This window comes from Heloderma suspectum, chromosome 2, assembly GCF_057233095.1.
Source record: "Heloderma suspectum isolate Gila_16-S chromosome 2, 16-S_ref, whole genome shotgun sequence".
In the NCBI taxonomy this organism is placed as follows: Eukaryota; Metazoa; Chordata; class Lepidosauria; order Squamata; family Helodermatidae; genus Heloderma; species Heloderma suspectum.
In genome coordinates this window covers 201,473,953-201,493,106 of record NC_139459.1, presented here as the reverse complement: position 1 = coordinate 201,493,106, position 19,154 = coordinate 201,473,953, and the positions used below count along the sequence as shown (strand labels likewise).

The window sequence follows — 19,154 nt, the reverse complement described above, 5'->3', positions numbered from 1 at the left end:
AAGCTGGTGGGGACGGTACAAACCTTCAGCTTTCAGGATCTCATCTGGCTCCACATCACCATCTTTTTTTTCATCTGCACCTAGAGGATCAACCCCGTCCAGCCCAACTTCACCATTGAGAGTGCCCGGCCGCAGTGTGGTCGGTGTGGTCGGCATTGTCTTGCGTGGTCGGCGCTTGTGTAGTGGTGATAAGGACAAGTTGCGTAGCACTGCCATGCCAGCCTCGGTTAGCCAGACGCCTTCAAAGCGAAAATACTGGGGCTCTATGGAAAGAGAGGGTGAAGCCATGTTTGTCTTTCTCGGCTGTGGAATGAGCTTCCCAGGGAGGCTTGCCTGGCCCCCCACCTTGTGCTCTTTTTGGCGCCAGGTGAACACCTTCTTATATCCCTAGGCGTTTTAGTCTTACAGTTTCCGTTATTTTAAATCTGTTACTATATTTTATATCTTTGCCCTGCTGCTAGGTTTTATTTTGGTTTTTATTTTATACTGTCGTTTTAAACTTTTATATTGGATTTTATCATGTTGTACGTTATGGTTTTTAATTGTTGCGAACCACCCAGAGAGCTTTGGCTGTTGGGTGGTATAGAAATGCAATCAATCAATCAATCAATCGAAAACTAGCCAGAGGTTTTACATCCCCTTGTTTTAATCCACTAAACCCCTATAATCTCTTATAGCCAACAACAGTAATCCCCCAAATCTTGGACCTACATTCATTGCAGACACAAAACCCCTTGCCTGGGTTAGAGAGCCCATCCTCTATCAAGGCAACTTATGGGCAACCTGGCCTTCCAAAGACGTTAAGCAGCGTTGTTCCCACTAGGACACTTGGCTTCTTTGTACCCAACCCAACGCTCATTGCCCTCTAGTTCAGATTTGCCAGACAGGGTTCCTGCATCACGACAACTGTCCCAAACCTCTCAGCATCAAGAAATCTCATGGGAGGCATGTACTCTAAAATTTATTAGCTGCTTTTCTACATGAAATATACTTACTCAAAGTGACTTACACATACAAAACATAATAAAATAAATTAAAAACCAGTTAATTAGTACACTATCAATTAAGGATATAGTGAGCAGAAAACTATACAACACCAATACCACTCCATAGCGACAGGCCATAGTTCACTGGGAGTGCACATGCTTTGCGTGCAGAAGGTTCCAGGCTCAATTCCTGACATCTCCAGGTAGGACTGGAAAAGACCCCTCTCTGAAGTCCTGGAGAGCCACTGACAAGCACTAAGCTAGGTGGAACAATGTTATGTCTCGGTGTTATTTATTTATTTACAACATTTGTATACCACTCCACATCTAAACAGATTTTGGAGAAGCGAACAAAATGAACAAAATAAAATGAACAGAAGATAAAAAGAGTGAAACATGGTATTGAAATTATTCTTTAAAAAAAACAGACTGCCAATAAAAACAAGGCTGGTTAACCAAGGAAGGCTTCCTGGAAAAGAGCTGTTTTCAGGAGGCGCCAAAAACAACCCACTGCTGGTGCCTGCCCAACCTCCAGAGGTATAAAGCAGCTTCCTATGTTCCTAAACCATCTGTGGTTGGGAAAAGCCTTAAAAAGAGAAGAAATACGAGGCTGGCCTTATCCTTTGAGAACCACAGCCCTGGACAGAAGAAGCCAACAGCCAGGTGGGATCCCCAGCAGCAGCAAGCAAGCCCCATGTAGCGCTCCATACAGCATGTAAGAAATCTCGCTCAGTCTTGGTATCTGGCTGCAGGCTGGGTACATGGAGCATGGATGGGAAAGAAACTTACCCGGCTCCTTGATCTTCACCGGGATAATTTCCGGAGGGGGAACTGGAACTTTTAAGGAAAAGGAAGTCAAAAGGGGGGATGACGACATCATAAACTCTTCAGTACTCTTCCCCCCCACATACGTAATAGGACAGACATTCCAATTTAGATGTTTTGAAAACATGTGTTCACCCAGCCTTCTCTGCAGCTTTGCTCCCTTAACAGTATTCCCCACCACCCTTTCACACAGCCACATCATCTCCACATCCAACCCCAGCAGCTCCATGCCATTGTGTCATACCATGATTATACCCTCCAACCACACTACAATTTCCAACTCCCTTCCTCACCTCCATTCACTGCCATCCCCTCCACCCCCCATTCTTTCAGCTAACCTGAAGGTACATCCCCTACCACCCCAAACTATCTTGCTGTAGTCCTCATGCAGCAATGACTTCTCCCCTATCTCTGACTCCCGCCAACCTCGTTGCAAAGGAATCAAGAGCAGCAACAGCAGTGAGGCCGTCCTAACCCCCACATTTGGAGGTGCCACCAGCAGCTCTTCCTCTCCGTTCTTGAACTGCTTGGCTCAAAACAAGCTTTTCAAGAGTGGGAAGAGCTGGTACCTAGAAAAGGGTAGCTGGAAAGGAAGTAGGCTTCTCCAAATTCTAAAGAGCAGGAAATTCTCCCCAGGGATAGCTCCAGAGTTGAAGGGCCCACTGGTGGTGAGGTGGGCAGCAGCCGCTAGGCTCTAATACACACCAGGTGGCTGCACCTGAGAGCAGCCGCACATAATTTCCCACAATGCCCCGGGACAAGGCTACACCGGAGGCATTCTGGGAGGTTAAAACGGCAGCCTCTCCTAGACCCAGCCTCCTGGTACTCACCGGTGAACTAGAAAACACAGTGTTTTAAAAGGGGCCCAGGACAGGCATCAGTGGTGGGTCTTGCTGGCACAATGGAGCCCTGGCATCTCCCCAAGGGTGCCAATTGGCGCGAGTCTAGTCCTGATCCCCTTTTCCATTGTCCAGTCGCTGCTGCTTCTTTGAAAATACAGCATAGAGAGCTTGGTTGGAGGCTCTCACTCCATCCCAGTACTCACCAACAGGCTTGACTACATAGGGCTGACACGAAGTACAGTCAAATCCTTCATCTGCCGCCTGCTCCACTTCTTCTTCAGTGAAAAGGTTATCACATACAGCATGCATCCACCTGAGAAGTACACATATGGTTTGATGTGGCTGGAGAGGGCGCCAGCAGAGGGCCTTGCCACCATGAAGAGCTGGAGGCGGGTCCTGCTACTGTGTCACCAAACTCTGCCTCTCTAGAAACAGGACCGTTAGTGCACTGCTCTTTGGGGGGCCAGGGGAGTAGAAGAAAGAGAGACTGGGCATTTCTTAAAGTGAAAAGGGTGGCACTCCTAGGGCCCAAACCATAGGCAGCAAGTTCATAAGCTTATATGCCTCTTCATACTGTTTCCTTTTGTTCACATGAACACAGCCTTGGATTAACAAGCTCTTCATAGAGGAAGTAACATTTCTCCCCAAGAAGAGCCAGTGTAGAGTAGTGGTTAGAGCATTGGAATGGGGAAACCCAGGTTCAAGTCCCCACTCGGCCATGGAGTTCACTGGGTGACTTTGGGCCAGTCACTGACTCTCAGCCTAAGCTACCTCACAGGGTTGTTGAGAGGATAGAATGGAGAGGAGGAGAACCATGTATGCTGCTTTGGGCTCCTTGGAGGAAAAGGTGGAATATAAATGTAACCAATTGATTATTTATTATTACATCTATATCCAGCCATTTCTTCTCTTGCAAGGAGCCCAGGGCATCTTACCTGGTCCTTCTCCTCTCCATTTTATCCTCACAACAACCTCGTGAGGTGGGTTAGGCTGAGAGTCAGTGCCAGGCCTGAAGTCACCCAGTGAGCTTCCTGGCCGAGTGGGGACTAGAACCCGGGTCTCCTGAGTCCTAGTCCAACACTTCAGCCACTACATCACTCAGTCACTCACTCACTCAATCAATCAATCAGGCAAAGAGGAGTACAAAGTCCTCTGAATGATACATATCCTGTTTCCTAACTACTGGGCGGTGGAACAACCCTTTCAACCTCCTTTTCCAGGTGGATGTCATCTATCAGAAGACAGCATTCTGTCTAGATTTGGAGAACTAGTAGTCACACAGTGACAACTTATTGTATGCAGCATTTTCAGCCTTCCGCAAAGGAAGTTGAGCCCAGCATGGCAATGCCTTTGTTTTCCTAGTGTGGCTGCAGTGGCCAGAAACAGGGTTAACCATGGTCAGAGGCTACAGATTATCACCCCCTATCATGCACTCACAGACACCATGCATGCATCCTTTTAGCAGAGCAATCCTAAGGTCCCTGGGATTCCTACTTCTGAGGCCATAGGCACTGCTACAACCTCAGGAGGAAGAAACCAACATCCCTCCTCCCCAGCCCTTCACAGCTGCCATGCTCCTCCAAAGTTGAAACCGTGACCCAGGAGGAGCTCGCGGAGGGGCAATAAGGGGTGGGTGGGACAGTGGGCAGGGGAGAGTCCAGGATCCATAGGATCCTACAGCCTCTCTGTCGCTGTCCCCACCCACTGCCAGCAAGTTAGCTAGATGGGCTCAGAGGCCCATCTAGCTGAATTGGAGTGAGGGGGAGGCAAAATTCCCTCTGCTGTTCCTCTGTCCTGCCTGGCTCTTCCCGGCAAGGTATAGGGTAGACAGAGGAATCTGATCTCAGAGCCCCCCTCCCCTGTCTATCAACAGAGTGACTGCTTTCTAAGTGGCTATTCCATCTCTTTCATTTGAATTTCACAGACCCTCATCCATCCCACTAACCAGTGTAAAAAGGTTGGTGAGACCTTGCAAAGTATTATGGGAAAGACAGAGGACAATTCTACAACATGGACACTTTTGAACTTCACCCTCCTGAAGCTGGAAACGTACAGGAGTAAGGCAGCTCCTCTAGGATCCTATTTACAGGAAGTATCTAATATTACCTGTGGTTGTTGATGTGCAGATTACAATGGTAAAATCATAATATTGGCTGGGTAAGGAAAATGGGGGCTTACCGCTCACAGTGCTGACACTGGATTAATAGGTCATCCTCCACATACTTCACCTGGCAGATGGGGCAGGTGACAAGACTGGCACAGGGAGCACAGTGGGTGTAATTGTTCTGCCATTCACAGTGGAAGCCAGGTGAAACTGCTCCACACTGCACACAGCACACACACCTGTGGGAAGGAGAAGGGAGAGGCTCAGTGCTGGTTCTGCAATCCAATCTACCCATGCCCCCACCACAAACACAAACGAAGTAGATACCCCCAAACTGGTACAGCAGCCCAGGAGTTCTCCTCTCTATGACTGGGGCTCTGTTATGTATATACATCTCTGATCACAGGCATATGCAACCTACCTTAATGCAAGATCATCATTTGCATGTGTTTTTTAAAAATAGGATGGTTCTATTAAACCGGGAGTGCAGAACCTTGTTCAGCCAGAGGGCCGAAATCCATTTCAGAGAAGCTCTCCAGGGCCAGATTCCAGTGATGGGTGTGGCAAAAGGGGCAGGATCAAAAAACCCAAAATATACCAGCATATTTTAGCATAAAGCCTTTATTGCCAGTAATTTAGGTTTACAAGAGGCAGCAAAAGCTTTAAGAATAGGGGGAAAATGTACAAAAGCTGGGAAACTACCAAAAAATTGGTGCTTGGGGCAAGGAGGTGAGGCTAGGGGAAGGGGGCATGATCTTCTGGGGAACCCCAGAGAACCAGGCTAGGAGCCCTGGAAGGCTGGATTTTGCCCCCAGGCTTTAGGATTTGCATTAAACATATGATAATACATGGAGGGAATCACCTCCTTGAACAAAAATATTCACTTATATGTATTACTGGAAACATAATACACAGTTTACATTGTTACAAAGGCTTTCAAAGGATCTGGAATATATGTTACTGAACCTGTATATTATAATAGATTATTAACTGTTAGGTACATCCTCCAAGTTCACAATCAAACAGCAATGGTTAGCCTCCTCCTTTCTGTAACTGATAACTGCAGGAGATACAACTTCGCCAAAATATCAGAAATTAAATGAAGTCCCACCATGTGGCCCACTGAGGGATGACAAGCTGGAAGAATTAGGACTTCCTTGGTCCAGAATGGAATGTATGAGAATTTTGTTTCGGTTTGCAAATCACTTGAAAATGTGCCATTCCTAACCCTGAATGGGAGCGCATGTTCTCCGAAAATGTTTTGAAATTCCTGAACTTGCGTTTGCAGCTACAAAATGCACACCTTTAAAAACGTGCAACTTTAAAAACGTGCAACTTAAACCTGAATTTTTAAAAATTCACACCTTTTATATATTCCTACATTCATGCTTTAGTGGGGTAAGAGTGCACACTTTTCAGAACACTCAACTTTAAAAATTCCCAACTTCAAGTTGTTCATTTTTAAGTTGTGTATTTTTTAAAATACGCATTTTTTAAATTTCACATTTTCACACTTTAGTCAATGGGGGGAAAGTGCGCACGTTTGAAAAAATGCACATTTTCCCCATTCAAATGAATTGAAAAAACAAATCACAAATGAGAACGGGAGTGAGTGGAACTGAGCTTTGAAGTAAAATTCTGGGAATTCCAGCCAGCTCAAGCTCTGGTGTGGTTTGCAGTACAAACGTCTCTGGAAGACTTGGCCTCTCACCATTTGCACTTCCAGCCACCCTTGGGCACTGTGTTGAGAGGTGGGTCCAGGCAATACGTGTGGTAGCTGATATCACAGTCATCGCAGAGCAGCAGGCGGGAGGGGTCGGATGCTTTGCCACAGACCTCGCACACAATGCATTCCACACAGCGCCAGCCTTTCAGGAGCATCACCTTGGTAATCTTTTAGAAAGGGAAGAAGGAGGCACGTAGACAAATACAGGGAACCTGACCTACTGGGGTGGAAGGCCTGGAGGGCCCTGTTTGGAGAGGTGGGTTTTGAGCCACAGCTGCACCCAGCACAGCTTTTCCTGGGATTCAAAGTGTACAGATCCCCCAAGGTCTGGTCCCTCTCCAGTGGGTCCCCAGATGTCGCTGGCCTACAATCCCCATCACCCCCAATCAGCACGGCCACTGGTCAGGGATGATGGGAGTTGTAGGCCAACAACGTCTGGGGACCCATGTTTGGGAACCATTGCTCCATGCTCTTTGGAGTAGTTAGCCACTGTGTGAACAGAACGCTGAAGATCCAGCATGGCTCTTCTTATGTTCTTATGAGTGACTGCCTCCCCCACAGGGCCCACTGCACATGGATAACCACCTCAGGCCTGCTATCTGAGCCAGACTGCAGGGAAGAAGGCAAAATGACCCCTTGCCCCACATAATTACCTCTCAAAGAAATATGTGTCATTTCCTAATCATGTCAGAGGAACCAAACCTTGCGGGACTCTTGCAGTTCACATCCCTGGGGCCTACTAGGGCTTTCAGAGGTCAGGACATGCAACTTAGTGCAGCTTCCCATTTTCTTTCTAACCCCTCCCCCACTCCCATTCATATATCCCTATTGCTCCCCTCTAAACGTGTTACTAACTACCTTACTCAATGATAGGCAACCTTATTGGGCCTGTGGACACATTTGGCAATTTGAGAAACTCTTCTGGGCACCACCACAAAATGGCGGCCATGGGAGGCATGGCAAAGGACAAGTAAACTGCTTAAAAGACTGAGTACACAGCAGAGGTGGGATCTGAGCCCCAACACAGTAAACAACTCTTTTGAACCCACACTTCTCAGCACTGGTAGAACCCTATTTCACAGCAACCCAGCTGCCACTAAGAAATTGGGTTAATTTAAATAAATGGGTTAATTTAAAAAACAAATAAGTGAGAAGGGGTAGGTCACCTTGGTAGGTGCCAAGAAATGTGTCCAGGGGCGCCACATTGCCTACCTCTGCCCTAATTCATTAACAAAAAGAAAATCCCAACAACCACCCTTGAAGCTGGAACAGATTTTTTAAAATTCAGGCAATTTTATTAGATTGTCAGACAATGCAGGTCATAATTAGCTCAAGACTATGTATACCTGGGATGCCTTGTTGCAGAATCTGGGGATTTTATGTGCAAAGTTCAAGAACTGGGTGCAGGGGAGCAGGCCTTACCTTGCTGTTGACGCAGTAAGGATGGTAACACTGAGAACACTGGGAACATGCCAGGAGATGGCCCTCGGCACCACGGCCAAAGCTACCACACACTACGCACATGTCCTGTCAAGGAGGAGAGAGATTAGGATCAGAAGAAGCTACTCAAAGCACAGGAAAAATCTCTTTCCCACTTCCATGTTATTTACTACATTAACATTCTGCCTCCTCTGCAGACTCTTGGTCAGAGGTAGGCAACCTGGTGCCCACCCGATGGTTTGAACTACAACTCCCAGCATCCCCAGCCAATGGTCTGGAATTGTGAGTTGTTGTCCAAAACATCTGGAGGACACCAGAATGCTTGTCGCTGCTCTAGGTATTTTACAACCACCTACCCCCACCCGAAAAAGGGATGCCAGCCAATAAGAGATGTTGTATAACACCTTCTTGAGTGATTAAATAATGTTAATCTATTCACAAGTCTTCAACTGAGGCTTGTGAACAGGACTATTTCCCTGAAGTATGATTTTACAATAAATGAAAGCTACCATTTGTCATTAGAATACAAAAGGCCAGCTTTCCATGAAAACAAATCATGAAAATATGGAATACACCCTAATTAACCAAATAGGCTTAATCAATAAGCAAGTTTAAAGCCCATCAGTATTGGAGGAAATCCAAGCTTTACACAAATCTACGGTGTGACCACACTTGAAATACTACAGTTCTCGTCACTGCACCTTTAAAAAGGGATACCGTAGAGCTGAAAAACATGCAGAAAAGGGCAACCAAAATGATCAAGGGCTGGAGCAAGCCCCCTATGAAGTAAGGTGACAATGTTTGGGGCTTTTTAGGCTGGAAAAGTAAGGAGGGACATGATAGAGGTTTATAAAATTATGCATAGGGTCAAGAAAGCAGATAGGGAGATGTTTTTCTCCACTCATAATGCTAGAACCCAGGGTCATCCCATGAAACTGGTGGGAGGCTCAGGTGAGTCAAAAGGAAGTACTTCTTCACACACAGGGCATGGTTAAACTATGGAGTTTGCTATCATTCATTCATTCCATTTATATCCTGCCTTTTTTTCTCCTTAAGGAACCCAAGGCGGCATACATAATCCTCCTCCTCCTCCATTTTATCCTCACAACAACAACTCTGTGAGGTGGGTTGGGCTGAGTCAGTGATTGGCCCAAAGTCACCCAGTGAGCTTCCATGGCCAAGTGGGGACTAGAACCCGGATCTCCCAACTCCCAGTCCAGCACTCTCACCACTACACCACGCTGGCTCAGAAGATGTAGTGATGGTCACCAACTTGGACAGTTTTGAAAGGGGAGTGGACACATTCGTGGAGAATAAGGCCATCAAGGGCTACTAGTCCTGATGGCTACATATTACCTCCCTCCAGGGTCAGAGGCAGCATGCCTCTCAATATCAGTTGCTGGGGAGCACATGCAGGAGAGGGCTATTGTCTTCCTGTCCTGCTTGTGGGCTTCCCATTAGGGCATCTGGCTGGCCACTGTAAGAAACAGGATGCTGGACTAGATAGGCCTTTGGTCTGATGGCTCTTAGTTTAAAAGCTGTACCAACACTGACTTCAACCGTGCACTATCAGCTGCAGCTGCCTACAATGCTTCTTATTAGAAAGAGCCAGGGTTCCCCCCAAAAGGCAAGCTGCTCGAACCCACCTCCACAGCCCTGCATGGTAGCAGACTTGCTTGGAACCTCAGGTCTTGCCAGTGTCTCCACCACCACCCCTGCACCCTCCAAAAAATCAGTCGGGGAAAATCTGTGCTTACATCTACTTAATCAGTGCAATAAGAAATCAATTGAAGCTTGCAGCCCTAACACGTGTGTTATGTGTTTGTTTTTTCAAATCACGTATTCCTTATCCACCTGCATCAACACAAATTTGTCCGTGTTGGAGAAGAGCACCACTGTGTTTTGCATAGTGTCGTCGTCGTCATCGTCATCCTCCTTGCTTGGGGAGCTGTCGATATCAGCGAGCTTGGAGAAGAGAGAGCATAAAAGAACAGGGTGAGTCAGCTGTTCCTGGTGCTCAGGGTACCACCTAGATCCTAGAGAGTAAGAGCCTACATGCATCTCTGCGCGCACACATGCACACACACCTACCTTCAGCCTGCCAATCGTGCACTGGCGTCATTACCCCTGCCACAGGGAAGAAGGCCTACATTCCCCTTAGCAGCTTCCACATAGTATACACATATATGCCCATGTCTCCCTCTGCTCCACACCACCCCATACACTTCTGCAGGCCAATTTTTGTAGGGTGACCATGCTCCAAGAGGGACAGAACTCCTACCCTTTAAAGAGCACACAGGAAGGCAGAGGTTTCCACAGGTGCTGCTTCTCAGTGTTGCAGTAAGAGAAAAACAACATCTGCTGAAAAACACCCTGCTCTGAAGCACTTAAAGGGAGAGAAGCCCCATCTCAGATAGAATATGGCAAGCCTACATGAGAGGGGACACCTGGAAAATCCATTTAAATGAAGAAAAAGATAGTGGGAGTGGGGGTGCTTCAAGCACCATCAATAAGAATACGGGCCAGTCAAGGGGCACTAACTGGGAGCTGGGATAGGTCAGGAAAGGCTTACTCTCCATCTTTAGGCCCAACCACATGCCTAAACTAGGTGGGCCTAGCCTAGCAATTGCCTGCTGCTCCTTTAGAGAGGCCATCATCCTCCCATTTAGGGCCAATACCGCTTCACTTGCCCTGGGTAGCACCCATACTCATCCCCCCACCCCACCCCCACACACTCCTCTCCACATAATCCCCTGCCTGCCAAAGCTGCCCCTACCGCCAATGTCTCGATGGAAGAAGTGGTGGATTTCAACCGCGACCGGCCCCGCCCTCGGCCTGTGTGAGACCCTCCCCGAGGCCGTCTCCTCCCGGGAAAACTGCTGCTGCGACCCTACGACCAGAAGGAAAAAGAGGGGGAGGGGGAAATTATGTATAGAGATATATAGATGTAGAGGTATATTGGGGAGTGCGCCCACACTCCATTGCACCATCCTTCCTCCAGGACTCCCACACTCATAGGGGAGGGGCTATCCAGTGTGGGACAGTCCTGGCAAGGACCATCCAGAACCAGCTGGTAGCAGGAGTCAGGTTACCTGCTTGACACGGGAGCGGGCTGGGGAGCTGCGCCGCCGTCCCTTCTCGCACTCGCCTTTTACATCAAATGGTAAGGAGTCGTCCATGTCACCCAGGGGCAAAGAGCCTCCATCTTCCCTCTGCAGGCTGACGTCTGTAGAAGTCAGGCCAGCCATCTCCAGGGAAAGCGACCCCCCACCTTCATGGTATGGGGAGGCGAAAGGGAGCTCAGAGCCTGGGAAGCTGCTAGCACTGGCATCACCTTGGCTCAGGTTCGAGATCTCGTTCACAATATCCGACTTAAGCAAGTGGTGGGGCCTCAAGGGTGGTGGGGCCGGTCCTGCTTCCTCGTCTCCACCTGGCCCTCCCTCTAGTGGGTTGGCAGCCCCGTAGGCCTCCATTGGGGTGGACGTACTGCCTAGCAATTCTGCCTCCACAGGCGAGGGAGAGTGCTTGGATTCACCGGCAAAGCTGAGGCGAGACTCGCTGGGCTCTGGCCCAGCTGTGGTCTGTCGTTCATCTGGGGCCTCCTCTTCACTCAGCTGCGGGGAAAATCTCTCCTCAAGCTCCATCTTGGGTGCTGCTGCCTCCTCTTCCTCTTCTTCCTCCTCCTCCTGGCTGGGCTGGACTCTGCTGCTGACAGGGCTGTCAAGGACTGGCGCCTCCGTCCCTGTGTCCATGGGCTCCTCACCGGGCTCTCCCTCCTCAGCAGCTTCAGGGGAACCAACTTTGAGAGAGCCAGGCAGAGGGGTCGCGGGAGAGGACTGGGCAGAGGGAGCTGACTCGCTATGGCTCTCTTGGGGTTCTGGCTCTATGGGCGGCAACTCAAAGGTGGGATGCTCTTGGGCACCAAGTGATGAGTCCTCAGGGTGGGCAGGTGCCACTGGATCTGAGGGGTGGACAGAGAGATCGGAAATGGGGGATGAATAAGCCATTGATAGGAGCCATTCCCACAAATATGATGAGGGCGGAGAATGGCCTTCCTCTGATCAGAGACAAACATAGAACGAAATTATACACTAACCCAGGGGTGCAGAAACTCTTTCAGCCTGAGGGCCCAATTCCATTTTGGAGTAGTTCTTTGGGAGGGGGGAATTCCTTTGGTGGGGGGAGGCAAAAGGGGGTGGGGCCAAAATACCAGAATATTTTAGCTTAAAGCTCTTAGTGACAGTAACTAAGCCTTAGGAGAGGCATTCCCACGTTTTAGAATGGGGGAAAAGATGCACAAAAGCAGGGAAACCCCCAAACCACCGGTGATTGGAGGAAAGCAGCATGGCTTGTTGGGGAACCTCAGGGGTAGCCCCAATTGGGACGCCAGGAGGGCTGGACCGGGAGGGCCGGGCCGGGCCACCGGGAGGGCCGGGCCGGGCCGGCGGGAGGGCCGGGCCGGGCCGGCGGGAGGGCCGGGCCGGGCCGGCGGGAGGGCCGGCGGGAGGGCCGGCGGGAGGGCCGGCGGGAGGGCCGGCGGGAGGGCCGGCGGGAGGGCCGGCGGGAGGGCCGGCGGGAGGGCCGGCGGGAGGGCCGGCGGGAGGGCCGGCGGGAGGGCCGGGCCGGGACTCCAGGCCTGAGGTTGTGTACCCCTGCACTAACACTAACCCCTCCCACAGAAAAAAATGTTTGGCTTGTTTGTTGTTGTTACCCTTGTGCTGCAAATAAAAAGGTTATTAAAAAAAGGAAAAGAAAACTTTAAACTGTTTAAATCCTTTCTCTTCAAAATCGATGTGATATACTGTACTTAAATATATTGTTTGAGGGTGTATACAAATGTGCACACTCATTTATATATCTAGTATAAAATATATTACTGACTGTTGTAAGGTTGCTTCTAAGCTTTATTATATAATATTATAAAATTTATTAGTGATTTGTTATTATTATTTCTCCTTTTTAATCCCTTTATTATTATTATCATCATCACCACCACCACTACTACTACTACTACTACTATAAGACTGGTTAGTAAGATTTTTGGCTGGTAAAAGTGTTAAGCTTTATTATTATATTCTAACTTAAGGGCAATATATCGTTACTGGAAATGAATTGTAGGCCTGCTTCCTTGCTATATGACTGTTGGTATGATATTGAAATGTAAGATTATTTATGCTGCATTGAATTGTAATACTGCCAATGTTATAGGTATACTTTCTAAGTAGAATGGGATCTGAAGCCTGTGTGTATTGGAGTTTAAATTTAATCCTTTAAAAAAGGGAAAAGAGAGAAAAAAGAAAAAAAATCTTTTATTTTCTTCTCCTTTTCGTTATTGCTGTGTCCTCCTAAGAATATTGTATTGTTGGGAAACTGTAGTTACCGCTTAGGTTGTTGGTTTGCTTATTTCATTTATAAAGACAAAAATAAAATAAAAAGTATTTTCAAAAACATAAAAATAAAACTTTAAACTGGATGGTGAGCCAGGCTCCACCTATAGCAGCACCCCCCACGTGTCTTTCTGACTCCAGACCAGAGAGAACATGCTGCCCGCTGCATGTGTGCACGACCTGCTTCAAGACTAGGTTTACTCCATACACAGGCCACAGGAAGCCCTCATGTGTGCCAGTGCTGCCGCCATGAGGGAAGCCTCACTTCTACAAATTCCTTATCAGAGGCACCGTCCCTAACGCATTCAGGGGATTTTTGCTAGCACAGTAGCTGCCATAGAAGGAACTTTTAAAACACAGCATCTTCCAGACACATCACTGGCACAAGTAAAGGCTTCACCACAGCTTGGACTTCAACTTCCATCATCCACAACCAGCAAGGGCATTGTAATCCAACGCATCTGGATGACATTAGGTTGAGGATGGCTAAATCTAAAGGCATCTGGTTAGCCACTGTGGGAAACAGAATGATGGACTGGATGGGACTTTGGTCCGGTCTATCAAGGCAACTCTTATGTCCTTAGAATCATGTCAAGTAAATCTATACAAAATGATAGATTCGCACAATTCATTCTGAATGTAGAATCTGATTCGTGTGTGTGTGCACGCGCACGCACACACACACTAGAATTTAGCACTACCCTGGATGTGTCCCTTAAACTCACCAGGTGGTACTGGGGGAGGGGGTGGTGGAGAGGGGTCCTTTTCCGGCTCTAATGGCGTCTCCACTTCCATTTGCTCCTGCCCTGCAGGGGCCTCTGGATCCACACTGGACAGCTCTAGAGGTCTGTCTCCATCTGGAATAGGAAGTTACACAATGGGGCAGCTTGCTGAAAGGCCCTGCAAGTGGCTCAATCAACTCTACCCCCCAAAACAACATACTGTGCAGCCCCCGCTTGGCTCCCAGCAAAATCAGAGCTCATCCCCCCCTGCCACACTCCACCTCCACATACACACGCAGGGGTACGCTGAATATGGAGTGGGGAAAACACGACGGCAGCAAAGTCTTTTTGCTTGGCTGCTGTCCACTCTGAACCCTGTTCATACACGGGTATGGCTTGGAGCACACCAAAGACAGTGAGGCAAAAACAAAAATATCTGCAAAGTCAGAGTGGCCCTGAAGTTAATTTATACATTTCATTCAGGTCGTCCATTTCACCTTAGTACCACGTTCCTGTGGCGTTCCAGTATGAAACAGGGTGCCTGGTGACTGCCATAAAAGCAATTGGCATTCATGATCAAAAGCGGGGACAAGCAATGATTCTTCACAAGGTGAGCCGCAGTTATGAAAGGTGCACACAGATAATTATTTCTCTTTTAAGAGAGCATCTACTACCTCCCTCATTTGGCAAAAACTGCATCCAAATAGGAAGCAGTATGTAAAAGAAGAGTCACTCACCAGCAGGCTTCTCGCCGCACGCCAAGGGCACCTGCTCTTCCTGGGGCAAACTGACAGGGCTGCCATGGCTTTCTGGCGGCCCCTCTTGAGCCACAGACGCTTCCTCCAGAGGCTGTTTGGGGGATGCTGGCTTGTCTGTTGTGGGGATGCTGCCTGCTGGGGGAACATGCCTGAGGTGGTGATGAGAAACAGAAACCCAGTTGAGACCTCTCCTTCAGCATTTCTATAGCACTTGTGAGCGTTCAAAGCACTTCACATTCATTTTCCATTGTCTTTACAATACCCCTGTGAAGCATGCCGCTATTATTGGGAGAACTTTGGCTACTGGGCGGTAAAGAAATGTAATAAATAAATTATTATCCCTATGTTGTAGATTGGGGGGGGCACTGTTAGGGAGTGGCTGGTTTTGTGGCAGAAGCAGTGCTTGAACCAGGGGCCTCCTCTTTACGACGCAGCTTCTTCACCACTACAATGCACTAACTCTCATGGTCATATCACGTGATTTTTTGGAATCAGTTAAAACTGTGCCTAACATTAACTGTGGGGATCTCACGTTTTCTAGACCCAGTAAGATCTGGCATCTCATTGAAGAGAGTGAACAGTGCAGCAACATTCACCCTACCGAAAGCACTTGGGACACAGTCTGAAATCTGGGCTTCTCATGAATGTCCTTTGTGCTCACATGGAGCAGGAACATCCAGCAATGAGAACTTCTCCTATGCACCAGTGGGGGCAGAGCTTGTAGAAGCATCAAACTTCCACTGGAGGGAGTCACCCTCTCTGTTTGGAAGTACTACAGTTCTGGGTAGGGATGTACAAGACTTCGTTCCAGTTCGCAAATCACTCGAAAATGCCCATTCGCAACTCTGACCACAAACACGTTCTCCAAAAATGTTTGCAAATTCCCAAACTTGCATTCATGTTCAAGAAATGCACACTTTTAAAATGCACATTTAAAAATGCACACTTTAAAAAGTGCTCACAGAGATCAAACCCCAACTAATTGTGGGAATGTCAAAAACATAACTTGCACTAGAAGCTCATCCTCCGGAGAGATTGGCCAGCCCCAGCTGTGGGGCGTCTGGATGCCCTGCTCAGTCGGAGCAGAAGGAACCGCCATGGGAATTCAAGTGTTTCATCTTTGCTCAAACTGCGAGGAGGAGGAGATCCATCTGAACAGCAGTGACCCTATCAATGGGGGAGGGGCTGGGCTGTGTCTCTCCCAACTGCACAAGTTGTTGTTGCAATTGTCTCCTCCTGAAAGAAGTATCAGCCAAGGCAAAGATGTAGGCTTTGAAATGTCTAATCAAAAAAGGGAGAAGGCATTGCCCAAGTGGTGATGACTTGACAAAATGTCCGCCAATGAAACAGCTAGTAGGAAAGTCTCTGCAGCAGCTGCTCCTCTCACAGAATGGACTAGAATTTCTGAAGGAATGGAAACACTTGGGGACTGGTAGACCACCATCATCCCATCCCTGATCCATCTATCTTAGGATTGCTTGGGAACCCTTTTTACCTGGATTGCCCATTTGAAGGGACAAACACAAAGAATCCAAGCAAGTGCCTGGTGCTGTTGGTCCTTTGAAGATATACCGAGGAATTTATGCACTTCAAATATGCTGCTCCTCTTCTTTGAAGTGAGACAGGCTGAGCTAGATCAATTCCCAAGAACAGTGAAACAGAAAAACAAATAAAGGTTCTGTCCTTCTGGTCATATGTTGGCAGCGGAGTCAATCCACCCAGAGGTTCTGAACTGGTCTGCCGCATCAAGGTGGAGAGAAGGTGGACTTCTGCTCACTAAAACAGACTGGATGTTTCTGACTGGAGACCATGCAACCTCGTAAGATTTATATGGGCTCTTGCCATTACTTTGTCCATGAGATCTAAGACATGTCAATTGGAAACCATCTTGGAAGGCCCTCCGTTGCAGGAGACTGATGCTGTGAGGATTCCTTCTCCAACTAATTGCCCCCTGCACTATTCAGCCCTGGCAATGTGCTACCCAGTCCAACAAACTGGCACCCATAACCAGCAACATGCAGAGGATGATCTGAAGGGAAATGCTTCTTGACAGGTGGAGAGATGAACCTCACCTCATGAAGCCCAGAGAGTCACTGTTGGGACAACAATCTGCCTGCGTTGTTTGGAAGGGATGACTTCCCAAAGGACAGCAGTAGCTACTGAAGTGATCTAGCCCAGAGGACAGAGTTCACACAAGTTATCTTAGACCCCAGCACCTGAGGAAGCCTCATCATGTCCAGGCTAATTTATTTTATTTTTAGTCTGCCCAGACAAGAGTTCTGTTGGAAGATTACATGATACTGAAATAATAAAGGCACAGTACACAACAAGAACAACCACGATCAGAACAGGAGATAAAAATACAATATAAAATATGTAAAAGCAGCCATTTCTGTAAAGTAATACTTTGCAGACACTTCAGACAATTCAAAAATAAAGTTGCGAAATCTAGAATCTAAAATCCCTTGGAGAAGAGGAATGTCTTGGTGCCAAAAAGATAACAATGTGAGTGCCAGATGAGTCTCCTCAGAGAACCCCTTCCCCAAGGTCCACTCTTTTGTAGCCACCTGCCCAACTCCATGCAACAGGGCCGCCCAGAGGACAGCCTCCAAAGATGGCCTAAGGGTCTGGGCACATACATATAGGAGGAGACGGTCCTTTAGGTACACGAAGCAGCATCTGATGTCACCATCTTGGGACTTCCTTTCTGGGGAGAGGGAGACCCTCTCCTAGTCACACTGATGAGCAAGCTGCTGCACCAGCAGCAGAAAGAAAGCCCCTTACAGTTTAGATCACAAGGCTGATCCAGCCATAAGATAGTGGATTCACTGCAGCTCTATCTAGGCCACAAGTGCAATCATAAACACACCCTGGGCACCAATGGGATAAGCCTTGAACTGGAATTGGCAATGGCATCTCAAAGCAAACTGAAGATACCTGCATTGTGTTGGCAAGATGAGCATGTGAAGATAAGCTTTTGTCCACCAATTACCTTGGTAGAGCATAAGAAGAGCTGTGCTCGATCAGAAGCCCATCTGTTCCAACATTCTATTTCCACAGTGGCCAACAAGCTACTTATAGGAAGCCCATGACATGAGTGCAGGACATGGAATAATGGGCTCAAGTTACAGGAAGCCAGATTCCGGCTGAACGTCAGGAAAAACTTCCTGACTGTTAGAGCAATACAGCAATGGAACCAATTACCTGGGGAGGTGGTGGGCTCTCCCACACTGGAAGCATTCAAGATGAGGCTGGACAGCCATCAGTCAGGGATGGATTCCTGCATTAAGCAGTGGGTTGGACTCGATAATCTTATAGGCCCCTTCCAACACTACTATTCTATGATTCTATAACATGAACCCAATAGAACCCTCCCGCTCATATTCCCCGGCAAGTGGTGCCCAGAGTCTCAACAACAGTGAGGTTAACAGTACTTATGCTTTTGCTTGTTACCCATTTAGGCCGCACCTCACCCATGACCCATCTTATGAAACTCCAGGTGGAAAGAATGGCCCTTTTCCATCGCCCGCCTATGAGGGCAGTTAGGTGGACAAGTACATGAGAGAGGGCCTTTTCTGCAGTGCCCCCACACCTTTGGAATAAGCTGCCATCACAGGTCCTCCAGGCCACATCACTGAAGGGTTTTAAGAAGACCCTGAAGTCTTACTTGTTTACTCTGGCCTTCCCCTGATTATTATTTTTTTTATCAGACTGGGTATAACTGCAATTGTGCTGTAGGGTCACTCTTATGCTGGTGTTTGTTGTTTTATGGAACTTTTGTTGCTTTTATCACTGCATAGGTTTTTTTATTTTGAATTGACGCCTTGAGAGGGTGTCTGCCCTGAAAGGTAGCCTATAAATATTTTAAATACATAAATAAATGTACAGTAGGCTGGGCAGGTGGAAAAGAAACCATCACTGTCAAACTGATTGGGCTTGTCCAATCCTGCTGATCTTCCATCACACAACTTTCCAGCCACAACAGGAGGTTCCCAGTTATTACACAGACAGGCAAGACAGCAGCCGCACCTTCAAGCATTTTTCAATGAAAACAATCAAGGCTTCTTCACCTCCATGACATCCTTCTCGTCACAGAGACCAGAAAAGAGGATCTATAACCCTTTCATTTGCAGAACACAGTTCCTTAGAGAGGCTGGGAAAGGCCTTCTCCCACAGGGCCTACAAATGTGTCAGCCAAATCATCCATGAATTAGGAGGTTTCCCTCCCAATCTCCAAGATGGCCGCACTGAAAGTACTACTGGCCACTGAAGACCGAGAACACTTCTCAGGGCAAACACTGAGTGTTGATAAGCATTGGCCTGCTGAGATGCAAGAGCAGCCCGGGTTGCAGACCTCTGATGGA

The 19,154-nt window shown here is 47.9% G+C and overlaps 1 protein-coding gene across 12 annotated transcripts in view; it reads right to left on the bottom strand.

The window, feature by feature from the left end:
• KMT2D (lysine methyltransferase 2D) overlaps positions 1-19,154 on the bottom strand; it is a 125,553-nt gene that overhangs the window by 69,654 nt on the left and 36,745 nt on the right. For 11 of the 12 annotated variants that reach the window (XM_084837334.1, XM_084837330.1, XM_084837340.1 and 8 more), the window contains 11 exons: positions 14,770-14,939; positions 14,036-14,167; positions 11,016-11,884; positions 10,700-10,813; positions 9,778-9,888; positions 7,906-8,010; positions 6,469-6,650; positions 4,832-4,996; positions 2,857-2,966; positions 1,776-1,823; positions 24-263 (listed from right to left, as the gene is read on the bottom strand). In XM_084837334.1, coding sequence (XP_084693460.1) covers positions 24-263; positions 1,776-1,823; positions 2,857-2,966; positions 4,832-4,996; positions 6,469-6,650; positions 7,906-8,010; positions 9,778-9,888; positions 10,700-10,813; positions 11,016-11,884; positions 14,036-14,167; positions 14,770-14,939 — 2,246 coding nt within the window. The remainder of the gene's footprint in view (positions 1-23; positions 264-1,775; positions 1,824-2,856; positions 2,967-4,831; positions 4,997-6,468; positions 6,651-7,905; positions 8,011-9,777; positions 9,889-10,699; positions 10,814-11,015; positions 11,885-14,035; positions 14,168-14,769; positions 14,940-19,154) is intronic. The other variant, XM_084837341.1, reaches the window with a different exon arrangement.